At 41.6% G+C, this 18,534-nt stretch overlaps 1 protein-coding gene across 1 annotated transcript; it reads left to right on the top strand.

The window, feature by feature from the left end:
- Positions 1-16: 16 nt before the first annotated feature.
- Positions 17-18,304, top strand: gtf2h2 (general transcription factor IIH, polypeptide 2). Its single transcript, XM_088009173.1, has 15 exons — positions 17-102; positions 834-898; positions 987-1,064; positions 1,381-1,417; positions 2,191-2,277; positions 2,356-2,406; positions 3,390-3,444; positions 6,209-6,314; positions 6,391-6,481; positions 7,087-7,282; positions 16,170-16,233; positions 16,322-16,425; positions 16,552-16,654; positions 16,734-16,773; positions 17,214-18,304. Exons 2-15 carry the CDS (start codon positions 843-845, stop codon positions 17,322-17,324), a joined length of 1,179 nt encoding a protein of 392 aa, XP_087865299.1. The 5' UTR covers positions 17-102; positions 834-842; the 3' UTR covers positions 17,325-18,304.
- The last annotated feature ends 230 nt before the right edge of the window (positions 18,305-18,534 follow it).

Below are 18,534 nucleotides of genomic sequence, written 5' to 3'. Positions count from 1 at the left end.
CTGCAGCGTGTTTCCTTCCGGAAAGAATTTTCTGGTGCACCAACTGGTCGCTGGACTGCTAGTTAAATCTCTGGTTTCAGGACAATAATACAGAAACTTCTGGTAAGTAAAGGGAGCGAAAAGTTAATCCTCTAACTTAGCATAATATTCATCGAGACATCCGTTGAGTATTTAAAGACAACGAGAGCTCTTCGGTTGGTCGTAGTAATACCTTTGTGACCGCCTGAGAAGGGTTTTGTTGTCATGGTGTACCATTTGGGCCCTCGTTCAACTGCGTGGTTGTCACTAAAGCGGCTTCGTCTCAGCTCAGCGTGTTTCGGACTCCAAGTAGTGATGGATGACTTTATCCACATTAATTAGGAGTTTTTCAGTCTGTCATGTAACTGTACAATATTTAGTCATGGAGATTAATTTTTAGTCTCACGGGTGGTGAATCTTTCAAGCATATAATTGAATTGCAAAATATTGAAAAAATAAACACCAAAATAACAAATATGTAATGATCACTAATCCAACATTTGACCACAAATCTGGTTAATCAGCACCCACTGTTACAAACAAATGGATTTTCAGCAGAGGTTCCAAAACTTTCCAGCTTTTGACCTAAGAAATTAAATGTTAGATGGTCATTTTAACAGTCAGTTAAAAGAGGTACAATGATGTCCTAATCAACAGCTATAAGCAAAATATATTTGAGCTTTTCTTCAAACTTTATTATTGTTGAGAGTGTGATACCTGTACACACTCTTCATCAGCTCACAGTTGATGAAGAGGTATTTTGCAGTTCCAGTGAAATAGTTTGGACTTGATCATTGTTTCATTGTGTTTGACAGGCAGACACAATGGATGAAGAGCCAGAGAGAGCCAAGCGCTGGGAAGGAGGCTATGAAAGGACATGGTAAGATGTGTAATGTGAGAATATTCTCAGGTTGGGACATGTGCTTGTATCTGATGCAACTACATGGGATATTCCTGAATTTCTACAGGGAAGTGCTTAAGGAGGATGAGTCTGGCTCCCTTAAAGCCACAGTGGAAGAGATCCTGTACCAGTCCAAAAGAAAAAGGTGCGTTAGACAGCAATTTCAATACTATTGGAAAAGCTAATTTATTATAGGAACAATTAACATTAAGGGATTAATGATACAGATGGATGAAAATCCATAATTTCATTTAATTATTTTCCACTTACAGCTGATGATCTGTTTTTAATTTTAAAGATTAAAAACAGAAACCTGGGTTTAATGAAAATATGTTCAATACCTGCTTAAGTTATTTTCAAAAGGGATATGTTGTAATTTATTGAATGTGCTGTATATCAGTCTTTAGTTGCATGTGCTTTTTCAGCCTGGTTTTTACATCCCTGCTCTACTTACCTCATAGGGTGACACAAAGCCATGCACAAGTGAGGCTTGGGATGGTGAGTGAAGTCTGGATTTTTGCTTCTCCACTGTGTTTCTCAGTCCTTACTGTAAAACTACAGCTGGCAGATCTCATGCGAGCTACAGCTCTTATAGATGCCATGTTCTCATAGCTAATATTGTATCTTTAGAATTAAAGCGTTGTACAGTGACAACCATCTTTGGATATTCTATAAGTTCAGCCAATGGAATTACTGTTAATGAAAAGAACCAAAGCAAACTGGCCAAAGTTATTGTCAGCTAATATGTTTTTTAATTAGGGATACACATATATATAAATTTGGGCTGATATTGACATGCAATATTAATATTGCTGTCATGGCCGATAACTGATTTTTACTGATTATATATATTTAATTACCCTTTCGACACCTCACCAAAAACAATGGACACACCGTTGACTACGCAACAGCTTCTGTTTCAGTTAAATCCCCCACAATCCTGTTTTGCATCACTATCACAGTCACAGGACCAAACAAATACCACATGACCAGTCTCCTCCCTTCCTCTTCCAACTATCAAATGATAACAAGATAAAAACAAATCTCACTTAACATCAGTCTAGTTATTATAAAAATAGCCGCCGACACCCATGTTAGTGCTAATATATTGTGCACCTCTCTTTTTGAATGAAGTCAGCAACCAGGCTCCAGCATTGCCCTGAGTGAGACCAGTGTCTGATGGGATTATCAGAAACAGCCTCACACCCACGTTGTGTTATCATAAAAATCATTTTGAAACCCAGAGGAGATTATCATTGTTTGTGCTCTAGATGCGCCACCTATATGTTGTTATTGACTGTTCACGCAGTATGGAGGACCAGGACTTAAAACCCAACCGTCTCACCTCTACTCTGAAGGTGAGACAGAACACATATGGCACCAGTTACTGCACATGGTGATTGTCTCTAAGCCATATTCCCTTTCTTCATCTTCAGCTGATGGAGGGATTCATCGATGAATACTTTGACCAGAATCCCATCAGCCAGGTATGATACCGTTAGGTTTGCGCTTAAAGAACAGAGGAAATGGACAACATGCTCAGTGTTGGTGGTTGTAGGGCATCTGGAATTTTCTGAAGTAAACATTAGTTTTTGTCTCCCACCTACACTCAGAAGATGGGAGAAAAATGATCTGGAACAGAACATCAAAGTGTTTCAACTAACACTTTTAGCACCTGAGCAGATAGATTGATTGAAAAAGATTAGTGAATAATATTTCACTACTAATATTTAGCTACTTTTTAGGGCTTTTGGAGAAACACTTTACCTGTCCAACAGTGTCCACCGCTTGCACCCCATGTATTCTCATATTTTTTGGCAGTGTATTTTGTGTTGTTTTCTGCATGATGAAGGATCTTCCAGAGAGTTTGGCTGATAATACCATCGCTGCTGCCCTCTGGTGGTTGTTGCTGATGTAACTGTGTTGTTTGACGTCTCTCTTGTCTTCAGAACATTATTGCTGTCCTCTGAACTGTGGATCAGATCCACATACATACCTGTAAATGACATGTTGATCTCTTGACTCAGTTATGTTGTGATGTCAGAGGTAAATGTTTGCACTCTGCAGCCTCACTGCTCCAACACACAGGAGTGTAAGTGTAAATAATAAAAATACTTCAACTTCAGTCAAATTGACATTGACTGAATGTCAATTTCAGTAACATTTAACAGGCTTCTAATAAAAAGGAGTGTTTCAAATATTACTTTAAGAAAAATCTAACAATTGCTCTGATTCTAAAACTGCCCAGTGTTAACACTGGTAGAATATGAAGGATTAAGCAGCAGTATAAATTTACAGTAGATTATCTCATTCTTTTTATTACACTCAGTTTCAATAGTTGTGATGTGAGTAATAAATGTTTAAGTGAATGTACGCAGGAGGATAGCCATTGTTTCAGGTAAATGGGGTGGTTCTAAAACTCCTCTGATTATGTAGCTAAGCTAATTAAATGGGTTGTGTTTAATTCCAGGTTGGTATTATCACCACCAAAAACAAAAGGGCTGAGAAGCTTACGGAACTTGCAGGTGAGGATCAAAGTTCATTGGCTAGCTGCTGAACATGTATTTGTCAGCCCAACCACCAGGAATAGTTCCAACGCTCAAATCAACCATGTTTGACATGTTTTATGTAGACCAGGCCCAGTTATGTGGTCTGCTACCAGCAAGGTTAGTCAAGGCTGCAGGTAGTCCAGATTAAGGCTGCTCAGTTAGTGTTAAAATGTCCATTCTCTACAAGAGTTACTGAAATGCACCACACTTTAGTGGCCTCTATTGACTGTCAGGTTGGATCATGATTTACTCATATTAATAAAGAAAGTCATTTTATGATTTTTTTAAAAATTATTATTTAATCGTTTTACCAGATACTCTAGCACAGTGTTTTTCAACCTTTTTTGAGCCAAGGTACATTGTTTTAATTGAAAAAAATCCCGAGGCACACCACCAACCAAAAATCCAAACAAAGATACTCTGTAGCCGCCTATATTACATATATACTAATTCTTATCAAAGTCTCTTGAATAGGAATCAAATAAACACAAAAATATATTATCATATTTTACATTTCTTATTTCAAATTGCACTTAACATGTCCACTTCAAAAATACACCTGAACAGCCACAACACACTCGTGTGTGATGCATGAATGTACTAACATTCATGCATCACTAATTCTCATTTTAATGTAAAATGCTCTGTACCTACTGCCATCTAGTGATAATAAAATTACATGATTACGCCACTAGTCACTACTACAGCAGAGACAGTCAAAGACGCCATTATTTGCAGATATAATTAATTTGTTTTCAAAAAATCTTTTAAGACCAATTACCATAAGCACTTTGAATTGCCTTGTTGCTGAAAATGTGCTATATAAATAAAATTACCTTACCTTACCTTTTCCAGACTATGAGCGCACCATACTATAAACCGTACCTTCAAATTTTTTGAACCCCGCCTCCTCCGGAAACGTACAAATATCAGCCGCACCGGGCTACAGGCCGCTGGCATCTCTGCTGCTCTCGGTTTTCCAAAAGGACCCAGCAGAGGGAGCAGAGGGCTGCGTCCTAATAACTCCTGGATATATTAAGGACGCAGTTCTCCGTCTCCAAATCCGGTTTTGTTCATGCCGAGTTTACGTACAGCGGCTTTATTTCCCTCCTGTACTGCCAGATCAATACTCCTCAACTTAGAAGCTGCATCATATGAGTTTGAAAACATTTCTCCGTCGTGCCTGCTGCTAGCATGTGCTTGTTTATGAATATTAGCGCTTTCTTCTTTGATTTCCAATTTTGACTTCCAATGATTCACTTCCTGCTAAAGAGCCCCCTGGTGGTTGAAGAAAAATCCACAGAAAAGCCGCATGTTCAAAGTGTAGGAAAAAAGTAGCAGTTTATAGTCTGGGATATACGGTAGGTGAAATTGGATAATTTCCACGGCTCACCTGACGATCACTCACACTAGTGTGCCGCGGCACAGTGGTTGAAAAACACTGCTTTAAGGGAGACAAATTTAATCTTAAACTGTGCTAAGACAATTTGTTACAAATAATCTGTCAACATAGCAATTAAGAAATGGAAATAATTTCCTAAGAACATCAGAGATTTAAATGGCACACTTGGAAGTAATTGCATAATAAAATAAACTCAGTAATTTCCATTTACATGATTTGTTGTTTTTCTTTTTCTTTCTACCAAAAATTGGATTATAAAAGTCTTCAGTCTGGTGCATTGGCATCAACTAGCCCTTTTTTTGAAGGACAATTTTGTTTACGGAGACTTCATAATTAACTTATTTGTTGTATCTGTTGTTGTTCGCTTATTTTGGATAATTAAAATGTTTTCCAGCTCCAGTGTTAAATGTTCATCAGATATGACAGTTTATTGATCTTTGAGAATCAAAAGATCTCAAAGATCTTGCATTATTATGCCATTAGCATTATTTGACTTGAAAATGGTCTCAAAACGACCTTTATTGTAATAACTTCTAGGACAATTTACTGTCCAGCAAAATTTGTTATTGTGAAAGGCCTACTATAGTAATCTTCTATTTCATAACAAATAAATAACTCGGGTCTAAATATCTGAGGTTCAGATGCATCACACCTTTAATGTGACTGAAGGGACATATGAGCAGTGTTTTTCTTGTTTTGTTTTGTTTTTTTTAGCAAGCTTTTAATTTATCTCTGACAATGTACAGTCCCCACAATGTGTAGAGAGCAGCCTGTAACGCTAAGTCAAATATTCCTAGGAGACGATGAAGGCTGGTCACAGGAACAGCTTAGATTGGAACAAATATTAGCTAATTATAGAAGTACAATGCATTCAGTCTCTCAGCTAGTCATTTGTTTGATGTGGCCTGATTTTCTAATGACACAAAGTGTTTCAGGAGCAAATAACATGTTCTGGTAAAGATGTAAATAAATTACAGATTAGCTGTTTCTCTTCTGAAGCAGCAGAGGTAGCCAGGTGAAACTTTTTCAATGAAACTGTGTTACTAAGATAGAAATGGTGATGTTCAGTTGTTCACAGTAGCTAGATAGACTGCTTCTTGTCTGGGATTCAAGTTTCCAATGAATCCAAGGCAGAAACACTTTCATATTGTTCAGCTCACTATGTGTTTATTGCACATCACATTGTCCTTCCAACAGTTTACATGTTTTCCTAATATTGTGCATCACCAAAGGAAATAAATAGGTTGGTTGTGTGGGTTTCTCCTGCTCCCTCCGCCAGCGCTCAGTCTATGCTTTGCCGGTTAAACCTGCTGATCCTTTATTGTGTTTCTCCAACAGGAAATCCAAAGAAGCACATTGCTGCTCTGAAGAAAGCAGTTGACAGCTCATGTGTCGGAGAGCCTTCGCTGTACAACTCTCTCAGCCTGGCTATACAGACCCTCAAGTGGGTTCACCACAGATGCTGTTCCACAGAGGCTTTTTGAGTGAAACAGCAACACTTAGATTCTCTCTCTCTAAAGGCACATGCCTGGACACACCAGCAGAGAAATCCTCATCATCCTCAGCAGCCTCACCACATGTGACCCAGCTAACATCTATGAGCTAATCAAGGTGAAGACATGTTTAATCACAGGCTTCTGTAATTAGAAGAGTTATTCAGATAACTCTTCTAATGTGCACTGGCACATAACTGTCTAAGTGCAACACCCTGAGGCAATCCTGTATTGATGGACTTACTCTCTGAAAGGGTATAGTCGACTCTGGTACAGTATACTGGCCAGTGAAAAAAGTTCAGTTGATTGTGAGAAAAAATGATGCTAACAGTATGCCTCAATTTGGGATACGTGCAGACGAGGCTGAAATCATTAAAAAAAATCAGTAAAGTCAGTGTTCATAATGTTATAATGCAGTTCCATTTGTCAAGAAGGCATTCATTGTTGTAAGGAAAGTTTTTTTTTTATTATATATCTGACTATATTTCACAGTGATGCAAATGAAACCACCTTAAAAGCATATTTTGTTTGATTTGACTGTTTAAAGTAATTTAAGAACTGGCTCTTAACTTGTGCTGAGGTTCACATACTGGTTTATCATCACTTTCTTTTGCTAAACTGTTTTATCTGAACAAAACTTTTTTGTTTTGTAATGTTCTCTGTTTCTCCAACTTGTTGTTTGGCAGCAAGGAGCACAAATTGCATGTTTTCCTTTGCTTTCAGACTCTGAAGTCTCTTAAGGTGCGAGTGTCAGTAATTGGGCTCTCAGCGGAAGTCCGAGTGTGCACGGTTCTGACCAGAGAGACGGGTGGATCCTACCATGTTATCCTAGATGAAAGTCACTTCAAAGAGCTGCTCATGTATCATGTCAAGCCTCCGCCAGCAAGCTTCTCATCGGAAAGCTCTTTAATACGAATGGGTCAGTACTAAAATGTTTGACATTCATATTCTCCAAGTTAACCAGAATTGCAACATATTTTGCTGCCGGCATGATAAAAGTTGAGTTTCCTCTCCTGAAAGAGATGTTTGGTTTCTTGAAATGTTGCCGTTTCCTTCAGGTTATGTCACAGATTAAAAGTATTCTGGCACTGAATGGGGAATCAGGGTTTCCCCCAGAAAACTTGCCAAGCCCGGTGTTTGGGGCGCCGAGGTGGTCCACCGGTGGTCCACTGGGGTTTTATGTTAAAAGCTGTTAAGTTGACAAGAAATGCAAAACTATTACTCGTTAGCTAACTATATGTTACAGGAAGACATAGCCAGTGACATGCTATTTAAACCCACAACTATAGAATCTTAAAAACAACAAATAAAAAAAATACAATTAAAGTGAATATCAATTATTTGCACTTCTGTTTAATACAAATTAAGTCAGCAGCTCTGTAAGACCCCCCCAGGCCTTCAGGAGCCCCATAAACACTAATATTTTAACACAGAACACAGATGGACAAATTTGTTTATTGAGAATATTAATTCTACTAAATTTGATTTAATGGTTTTAGCATACATAAATTAAAAGATTTTAAATTGTTTAACAAACACTGACTAGTGACCAGTTAGGTAACATTAAATTTAAGATTTTAAGCAGCTGGCAAGTTTACTTTGCTAAAGGTCAAAGAACAATATTCATAGTTAGATTGTTTTGTTACCACAGCTACAATCTGACGCTGTGAGTTTAATCTTTGAGATTGAGCTGTTTGTTCACAAATGTATCTTAAAAAACTTCAATTATTGCTTATTGCATTTTAGGTAGGCAGATTCAACTACTCCCCTCTCCCAGATTGTACTAAATCCATGTTGAAATGCTGTTAGTGGTGCTGATGTTTTTAACAGTTAGAGGGGCCCCTAAGTCAATTTCTGCTCAAGGCCTAATACAGCCTTGGACGGGCCTGCATGATGCTACTAATTTGGCTTTAGTAGCTCTTCCATTTTGCGTCTGTTGGGTTTTTAATAAGTACCACGGAGACTGTTTTGGTTAGCCAAGCGCATTAACTCTTAAGTGGACAGAGTTAATATCTTTGATGCATCATGTAACCGGAAAAAGTAATACTAAAAATACTAAAATAATATAAAATAAAACCAGCGTGATGTGTGACTATGAGGCGAGCACGTAAGCTCTTCCCGTGGAGCTCCAGCTTTTGGCCGGTGCATTAGCTTAACCCCAGACACAGAGCCATGAGCTGGGTAGCGTGTTGAGATGTTAAAGCTGCACATAATTCTTTGTTCACAGACATAAATCATTCTCACCGCTCGCTCAACATGCACCTCTGAAAGTGCGACTACAGGTTATACCTGCAGTTCAAATCACAATTCCTCACTTTGGGTTGATGTAAATGTTCATACAGGTGAGCTTTTTTCCAGTTTGAGTGAATGGAGGCGCACTGAGGTAAACTTCAGTGATCAAGCAGCGACGGTGCGCGAGGCAATGTGCAGAGGCGCCAGTGGTGTGATTGGTCCATGCTCCGGCTTTGTTGCATGTTAAATTCATCAACTATAAATCTCTCTCTCTCTCTCTCTGTCTCTGTCTCTCTCTTTCATCCTCTGAGCTCGGGTCCTCTATCAGAGTCCTGGGAGCTTGAGGGTTCCTCCAGTATCTTGGCTGTGCCTAGAACTGCACATTTCTGGACTGAGATGTCTGATGTTGTTCCTGGGATCTGTTTTAGCCACTGCTCCAGTTTGGGGGTGACTGCCCCGAGGGCCCCGATGACCACAGGCACCACTGTGGTCTTCACCTGCCAGGCCTTTTCCAGTTCCTCTCTGAGGCCCTGGTATTTCTCCAGTTTCTCATGCTCCTTTTTCTTGATGTTGTAGTCACTTGGTATTGCTACATCCACCACAACGGCTTTCCTCTGTTCTTTATCCACCACCACAATGTCCGGTTGGTTCGCCATTACCATCTTGTCTGTTTGGATCTGGAAGTCCCACAGGATCTTAGCTCGGTCATTCTCCACCACCTGTGGGGGTGTTCCCCACTTTGATCTCGGGGCTTCCAGACCATATTCTGCACAGATGTTCCTGTACACTATGCCCCCCACTTGGTTATGTCGTTCCATGTACGCTTTCCCTGCCAGCATCTTGCACCCTGCTGTTATGTGCTGGACTGCCTCAGGGGCCTCCTTGCACAACCTGCACCTTGGGTCTTGTCTGGTGTGGTAGATCTGAGCCTCTGTTGCTCTGGTATTTAGGGTCTGTTCCTGTGCAGTCAGGATGAGTGCCTCTGTGCTGTCCTTGAGTCCAGCTTTTTCCAGCCATTGGTAGGATTTCCTGATATCAGCCACTTCAGTTATTTGTCGGTGGTACATCCCATGTAGGGGCTTGTCCTCCCATGATGGTTCCTCCAGCACCTCATCCTGTGTTCCCCATTGTCTGAGACATTCGCTGAGCACATCGTCTGTTGAGGCTTTGTCCTTGATGTATTTATGGATCTTGGATGTTTCATCCTGTACAGTGGCTCTCACACTCACTAGTCCTCTGCCTCCTTCCTTACGGCTTGTGTACAGTCTCAGAGTGCTGGATTTGGGGTGGAACCCTCCATGGATGGTTAGTAGTTTCCGGGTCTTAACATCCGTGGTCTTTATGTCCTCCATTGGCCAGCTAATTATTCCTGCAGGGTATCTGATTACTGGTAAGGCATAGCTGTTTATTGCATGGATTTTGTTCATGCCATTGAGCTGGCTTCTCAGGACTTGCCTTATTTGTTGGAGGTATTTGGTTGTGGCTCCTTTCCTTGTGACCTCATCGAGGTTGCCATTTGCTTGTGGTATTCCCAGGTACTTGTAACTGTCCTCAATGTCTGCTATTGTTCCTTCTGGGAGTGAGACCCCTTCTGTGTGGATGACCTTCCCTCTCTTTGTAACCATCCGACCACACTTCTCTAGCCCGAATGACATCCCAATGTCAGTGGTGTAGATCCTGGTGGTGTGGATCAGTGAGTCGATGTCTCGCTCGCTCTTGGCGTACAGCTTGATGTCATCCATGTAGAGGAGGTGACTGATTGTGGCCCCATTCTTGAGTCGGTATCCGTAGCCAGTCTTGTTGATGATTTGGCTGAGGGGGTTCAGGCCTATGCAGAACAGCAGTGGGGACAGAGCATCTCCTTGGTATATGCCACATTTGATGGACACTTGTGCAAGTGGTTTGCAGTTGGCTTCAAGGGTGGTTTTCCACAGCCCCATCCAGTTTGCAATGAAGGCTCTTAGAGTCCTATTGATGTTGTACATCTCTAAGCATTCAATGATCCAAGTGTGTGGCATTGAGTCATAGGCTTTCTTGTAATCAATCCAAGCCGTGCACAGGTTGGTGTGTCAGGTTTTGCAGTCTCGTGCGACTGTGTGGTCTACAAGGAGTTGGTGTTTGGCTCCTCTACTATTTATGCCTATGCCTTAAATAGGCATAAATATTTAGGGCATGTGCTCATGAACATATGTGCTGTGCTCATGTATTTATCCATGTGCCCGCTTATCTTAGCCCCTATGATGCCTGACACGAGCTTCCATGTTGTAGAGAGACAGGTTATTGGCCGATAGTTGGATGGGACTGAACCCTTTCAGGGATCCTTCTGGATCAGGATTGTGCGCCCTTCAGTTCACCATTCAGGGTGAGTCCCAATTTGTAGCAGTTGGTTCAATTGAGTTGCCAGCTGCTCATGGAGGGCAGCGAGTTTCTTCAGCCAGTAGGCATGGATCATGTCAGTCCTGGTGCTGTCCAGTTTTTCATACCTGAGACTCTTTCTTGGACATCTGCCACAGTGATGGTTACCGGTGCTTGTTCAGGGAGGTTGCTGTGGTCCTCTCGTAGAGAGGTTAGCCACTGTGCATTGCTGTTGTGGGACGCCTCCCTTTCCCATATGCCTTCCCAGTATTGTTCAGTCTCCAGCCTTGGTGGGTCTGCTCTTTTGTTATTACCCTGCCATTGAGAGTACACTTTAGCTGGTTGGGTGGAGAAGAGCCGGTTAATCCTCCTGGCTTCATTCTCTCTTGTGTATCTCTTTAGGCGGCTGGCCAAGGCTTAGAGCATTTGTTTGGCAGTTTCAAGTGCTTCAGGTATGGACATCTGGCTGTACTTTATGGGAGCTCTGACAGTTGGCTCACTTCCCTCCTTGTTATCTTTATCATCTTAGCCTCTAACCGTCTTTTCCATGGTGGATATTGGGTCTCATGGTTGCTCTTATAGCCAAGCATCTCAAGGATCAGTGATGCTGAGTTGTATATCAGCTTATTGGTTTCTGTTATGGTGTTGGTAGGGATAGATCTTAATGCTGCATTCACATTTTCAATGAGACTTTCTGATGGTACTTCACTCAGTCGGATTTGCCGGGTGTTCATTCGGGCCACGATTCTCTCTCTCAGGTCAGTTGCTGCCTTGTTCAGCTTTGATGGCTTGTTCATTACTATTGCAAGTAAAGCTACGGTCACTTTGAGACCAGGGGGCCCTGTAATGGTTGTAGGGGGTATTGTGTGTTACCTGGTGTTTGACATGTCAGCCACTGACATGTCAAACATGTCAGTGGTTGCTCTTTTGCCCCTCAGGAAAAATTTGGTTATTAGAGCTCAGCTGTGATACAGAATCACAAATTCAATTAAAGCTCCGCGGAGCCTCAAGCGGCCCTCGCAGCCAAGCACCGCTCAGGCCTATAGCCACCGCGGATGTTCCAGCACCGCCAGCCACCGCCGACGCTCGCGCACCGTCCTCCACGCGATCCGCTTTGATGCCTTCGGCAGCGTTCCCTGGCGATGCACCCAAAATCTGGAGCAGATTGGGCCATGTGGCAAGGAGATACAGCTTTTTGATTAACCTAGGGGGCGCAGTGGAGTCAAACTGCAATTAAACTCTATTGGGCTCCTTAGAGGTTCACAAGTGTCACTCATAAAATGTCTGGTGCAAATCGGATGATGCGTTTGTGAATAAGAGACGATCGTATGCATTTTGCGAGGCACAGCCATTTGGCCCCACAGGTCAGTAGGCATTGACAGAGTTCATCTTCATGTCATTATATGTCAGTCTGCAAAGGATGAAGCCCATATGTATTAGAGAGTAAAAGTAAGACGTACAGTAGAAAAAACAGGTGACTTCCTGTCGGAAGTGGGCGGGGCTAAGGTGATGTCATCAATCGACCACCTAACTGTGATGAGGGCTGGTCTATAATGAGACATAGAAAGTCTGATGCAGCTGTGACCTTCTATGTGCATGTTATCTCACTTTAATGATTTATGGCGAATAGTCAAAGTTTGGGACTTAGCCACGCCCACATGCTTTGACATACAAAAATTCCTGTGATAACTTTGGACCTTTAATGTCTCAACTCTCTGCTGACTGAGTTTGAAGTCTGTATCTCGAAAGCTGTAGGAGGAGATAGATCAGATGCGACGTCTATGAAATAAAGGAAATGGCGTATTTTGATCCAAAATGGCGGACTTCCTGTTAGGTTTGCACCATGGCTCCAAGAGACTTTTTTGTAGGTCCTGACATTATACACATGTGTACCAAGTTTCATACGTCTAGGTTAAGGCATGGCTTGGGGCTGATTATTTAAAAAATTCTAGGGGGCGCTGTAGAGAAATTAGGCCACGCCCATCAACGACTGTTATGGATTCCTGTTCGGGGATAAATAAGGATGCATCCTAGTGACTTTGGTGCAGCTGGGCTGAACGATGAGGAATCTAGAGCCAAACGTATGGCGGCGGCGTTCCCTCTGCTTCGCCGCACTGCCATGGCCACGCCCACTACTGAAAACTCTTGGCGCTTTAAAGCAAGTGAGACCAACATGTTATCTGTCATCCAACACAGAATCATCTTGATTAGGTTGAGAGAGCCATAGATGGAGCTGTTCAAGTTAAAAAAAGGCACTTCCTGTTCTGAGGGGGCGGGGCTTAGATGACGTAAGACTATGACGACATAGGATCGTCAGGCATCCCACCAGGATCAGTCATGTCAAGTTTGGTGCAGCTGGGGTCAAAATTGTGGAATCTACAGCCAAACGTATGGACACGGCGTTACAGGTCACTTCGCCATGCCGCCACGCCCACCTGCTCCATCAAAACCAAACAGGGTTGGAATCCATGACACACCAACATGTTTTCTGTCTGTGGACACATTTTCATGTTGATTAGGTCAAAGGGGTCAGATAGCGACCGTTCACAGTAAAACATGACACTTCCTGTTCTCAGGGGGCGTGGCCTAAGTGATGTCATCATTTCACCATTGGGTATTGTAGGGGACCTGATGATGATCAATCACTGAAAGTTTGGTGCCTCTGTGAGTTTTTTTGTAAAAGTTATAACCGTTTTGTGTTTCATGGCGAATCCATGAACTTTGACCCCAGGTAACCCCCCTTCAGGAAGGTCAAAAACGCAAACCTTTGATAACTTTGAATCGGCCATGCCTTATGAACGATCTGACCGAGTTTGAAGCCGATTGATCGAAATCCCTAGGACAAGTTCGATCAAATGCTAACCCTGTAAATGTCCAAAATCGGGTCAAAATCGGAACTTCAATCCAAAATGGCCGACATTCTGTGATACTTGCACTACGACATTAATTGTAAATTCTGAGTGTCTTGGGGAGCTCTACAAGTGTACCAAATTTCAAGTCTCTACGATGAAGCAAGTGAATAGGAAAGGGTCTTTTGAAAGTTGCTAGGTGGCGGCCTTGAGCCGTTTCTTGTTTGATTGTTGCAGGTACCTTAAAATACGTAAATTTTACACAGGCTTTATGCGCCCGCCAAGTTTGGTGAGTTTTTGAAAATGATAAAGCCCCCAAAAAGCCAATTAATTTGGGCAAAGAATCATAATAATAAACAGCACGATTACAATAGGCCTTCGCAGCGCTTAGCTGCTCGGGCCTAAAAATACTTTATTAATCCCAAAGGGAAATTAAATTAAATGTTGTAACTCATTTACTCTTCAAGATGCAGATTGTGTTGCATCTTGAAAAACACAATCAAGACATGCAGATTGACTGTCTGCATGTTGGTGTTCCCGGTAAATCCTGAATATGCCCAATTTGCTTGTCTTGGCCTTTTTATCGCAGCCTGTGGGGTTTTCTCTGACTGGGAAGAGAATACAACCTGTTGAACGTGACAGGTAGCCAATCAGAAAGCGCGGTGACATAAGAATAGAGGGAAATCCCAAACAACTGACATATCACGCAACTGAGATTCCGGTGGACATAGGAGATATGTGTAAATGTTTATTATTATATGTAAAGGTCATTATTATATATGTTTATGTTTATTCAGTTAAAAATGTTAACTATGAAAAAACACAGTCACCTCCAAATCATAGTGCAGCAAATAGAGCGGCTGCTCCCGCTGTCTTTTATCCACCGCCTTTTCTTTTTGTTACGTCTTTTATCTCTTAAAATGAGTCCACAAACTGTCACTATTGCTTCTACATTGTCATCCGTGTTTGGTCATTCTAAATTCCCTTATGCTATGTTGGGGGTTTTACTGGATTATCCTCTGGAATCGGGATGTTTGTGACTGGAATCGGTTCCTGCCGTGTGGCTGGACACGAACCGATTGAACCTGTTGTACTTTTATCAGCTCTGTGGTCACAAAGGTTTGGAGAATCGGCCGACATCCTTAAATCTTGCCGTCTAAACCAGACTTAAGACTCACAAGCTCTACTCATCTCATCGCGACCACTGCCCAAACGCTCTCTGACTCTGGTCGCTATGGTAACGTTTACATATCCCTTCAAAATAAGATACAGATGCGCAACATAGACGAACATTTTACTTTCATGAAAATTTTAACTCACAATAATGACTAACGGAGCCCTGAGCTTGTTTCTCTGCAACGAGACGGTCCCATCAGGGAGTGACGAGAGACAATGACACCTGAAGTGTTGCTTATATCCACAGCCTGCTTGGTCTCTACGTGGCAAAGCAGTTTGAAGCTTCATTGCTTCATTAGCAGCTGGTTGCCGCATGTTACGCAGAGCGGCTTGTAATGTTTGACTCACCTACCGGTCCAGGATAAATCCATCCTCCTGTCTCTTCTCTGGGCCTTTTCCCCTTCGCAAAGAAACTTTCCAAAGACACCTGATCGGTTTCTTACTCATTTTGCTGCTTGTGGGCTCAGTGTTGGCGCGCAAGTAACCAAGAGAATCCCGTTAAAGGATTTTCAAAATAAAAGATATAGACTGTTATAGACGCTTCACTGCTGCATCTCCTGTTCAGTCTGTTGTCAAGGCAAACACTGACCTGACTAGAGTTAGGACCAGTTAGGCATTAAATACATGTGGTTTTAGCTATTAAAATAGTGTTACTGTGTAAAGGTATTAGTGGAATGTTACTCACTCCAGGTCAGTGGGTCAACATCATGGGGAATACTGCTGACTGGACAGATGACCAGAACAGAGTCATTGACACCCTTCACAAGGAGGGGAAGACACAAAACATTATTGCTGAAGAACATGGCTGTTCGGAGAGTTCTGTGTCCAAGCATCTTACATAAAATTGAGTGGAAGGAAGAGATATGGTAGAAAATGATGCACAAACAGGGAGAACCGTAGTCTTGAAAGGATTGCCAAGCTAAATTCATTCCAGAAAAGCATGACAACCAGGCCTGAACCAGACAACAGCAGAGGCATCTTACCTAGACTGTTGAGTTCTGTTTTCGCATTAAAGTAAATTCAGCATTTCATTTGAAAATCAAGTTCCCAGGGCCCTTAAAATGCACATGGTTCTATTGATTAAAATGGCATTAAAAAGATGTACTTTGTATCAAGGCAGTCTAGCTAGAGTCAGCTCCTCTGTCTGTGCTTTGTCTGGACTGTTGATACTAACAGGAACCCGTGTTTGCTTAGGTTTTCCTCAGCACACTGTAGCCTCTCTGAGTGATCAAGATGTCAAACCGTCATTCAGCATGTCGTAAGTACAGAAAAAAATGAAACTCCACCATTTTAACAGCTGGCTCCCACAATGAGTTGTGCGTGGGTGTGTGTGTGTTCGTTCCTAGTCATCTGGACAGCGGTGGTGGCCCGGCTCTGACTCTAGGAGGATACTTCTGTCCGCAGTGCCAAGCAAAATACACAGAGCTTCCTGTGGAGTGTAAAGTCTGTGGTATGTGTGATGCAGGCATTCATTGTATATGGAATGTTTTATGAAGCTGATACTCATTTTTCTCTGTTAATGTCTTTAAGCTAGTACAACTTTAGCTGTGTGCATATGTGGGTGTTTTCCTCTCAGGTTTGACGCTGGTGTCTGCTCCACATCTGGCCAGATCCTTTCATCATCTGTTTCCCCTCCAAGCATTTATTGAGAGTCCAGCTGATAATTATCAGCAGAATAAGTAACGCTTATTAATTTACCTGTGTCATTATTGCCATGAAACTCGCTCCTGTGTGGCCTTAAGTGTCATTTTCTTTCAGGTTCTGTCAGGCCTGCCAAGGGCAGCTGAAAGATAAAAATGTAAGTAGAATTCCAGAAAACTGGTTTCTCTTTATATCTTCAATGAAGAAGAGCACCGGCTCCATTTCTTTCTGGAAATCATTACATAAATGAGAATGTTTGGTTTGCATAAAAAGCTGTAGCATATGTTTATCAACATTAAAGCAGCTGTGTGTTTTTAAAAGTGTTAAATGTTGAGTTCCTAAGGACACTGGCATTTCTTTGGAATTTGTAATCTTTAGAATGAGTTTTTTCTCCATTACATACAACCATTGTACTAAAACCTTTACAGTCAGTTGAGCTTAAAACGTACACAAATGGTGTTTCTAGGGAACCCAGAATGAACTAATTTAACTAAAACTGGGGAATGATTTGGTTTCACATTCCAGGCCAGGTATATTAACTACTGACCAGCTCTGTTGGAATGTTTCTCACTTCTCCCTCTCTCTGCTGGCTTCCAGGTCCTCGCCTGTCCTTTGTGTTGCAGTGTGTTCTGTGGAGAGTGTGATCTCTTCATCCATGAATCACTGCACTGCTGTCCCTGCTGCATTCACAATCGGACTGCTACATGAGGCCCAAACAGAGGCGGTCCTAGCCAGTTTGGCAATCTGGGCAAAACACTCTACAAGGGGGAGTGGGGTGGATTGGGTGTTTTGCATTAGGCACTATTGACAATCAGATACTCCGGGTGAGAGCTGTGGGGGGAGGGAGGAGGGGGAATATAAACAATGAGAGGGGCTGGGGGTACTCATGCCACTCCACAAGATAATGTCCTGGGTTTACATCATCTGAGCCCAGATTTGAAGTATATAGTTTGGATAAGTTCAATCAAACAGTTCTTTGCACTTACTCAAATGTACTTATTCATGTGTTTCTTGGTTGAGTTTCCAAAGTTGTACTGCATGTTTTACCTGTACCGATATTATTTTACTATTTCTCCACAACATTGACTCCACTGCTTCTCTGCTTCAGTTAAACGTCCCACAATCCTGTTGCATCGCAGTCACATGACCAAACAAAGACAATATGACCTGCCCCCTTCCTTCCCCTCTAAAAACAAACGGCAACAAAAAAATAAATGTTAGTTGTTAATATCGGCCCAGTTTTATTTATTGGACTGATACTTCTATGCTAAAAATTTACCAGTCGATACCAATGTTAGTACCGCTATATCATGCGTCCCTACTCTTTTATCTTGCTGTTTAGCTATTAAATATTAGAAAACTGTCGCTTCTAGGGTTTAATGTAGAAATAATAAAATCAGGTGAAATCTAAACCTCCACGTAAGCCAGAATGTAAAGACTGAAGAATAAAGTACCCCCCATCACTTCTTTTCTATCTACATCAACTCTTTGAAGAATTTAAATTAATATGAGTTACAACATTTAATTTCCCTTTGGGGTCAATAAAGTATTTTTGAATTTTTAATTTCTGTGAAGAATGTCCTTTTTTATTGATCTCCTGTAATATTAAAATTTTTGTGAGACACTTCCAAAAAAGTAAAGGCTTGTACTTCACTCTGTGTAATAAATTAGCATAATAATTTTACTGACATGAGTGACAAAAAGCATTGAACTTTGTGACATTTATTATTATTTTTTATTGAAGATGTACCCCAAAGACCACAATGTCAATCTACATCTTCTCTCCTTTTATAGCTCCTCTCCATAGAAGCTACATTTTGTGTGCCATTCTGTTCGACTGTGATTCCTTCCTGGAGGAGGACATCAGCTGAGATGATGCTGCCACCAATTAAGTTGGTGATGACAGATGGCTGCTTGT

Source organism: Poecilia mexicana, unplaced genomic scaffold (assembly GCF_051168715.1).
Source record: "Poecilia mexicana isolate PSO_F unplaced genomic scaffold, ASM5116871v1 scaffold_9, whole genome shotgun sequence".
In the NCBI taxonomy this organism is placed as follows: domain Eukaryota; kingdom Metazoa; phylum Chordata; class Actinopteri; order Cyprinodontiformes; family Poeciliidae; genus Poecilia; species Poecilia mexicana.
This window is presented reverse-complemented; position numbering and strand designations above follow the sequence as displayed.

What these genes read in the sequence shown, in the direction of transcription:
- gtf2h2 (XM_088009173.1), top strand. Translation starts at nt 843, where the DNA reads ATGGATGAAGAGCCAGAGAGAGCCAAGCGCTGGGAAGGAGGCTATGAA. An exon ending in ACCAGAATCCCATCAGCCAG is followed by an intron (nt 2,407 to 3,389) that starts GTATGATACCGT and finishes GTTTAATTCCAG; the next exon opens with GTTGGTATTATCACCACCAA. An exon ending in AAACCGTCATTCAGCATGTC is followed by an intron (nt 16,234 to 16,321) that starts GTAAGTACAGAA and finishes GTTCGTTCCTAG; the next exon opens with TCATCTGGACAGCGGTGGTG.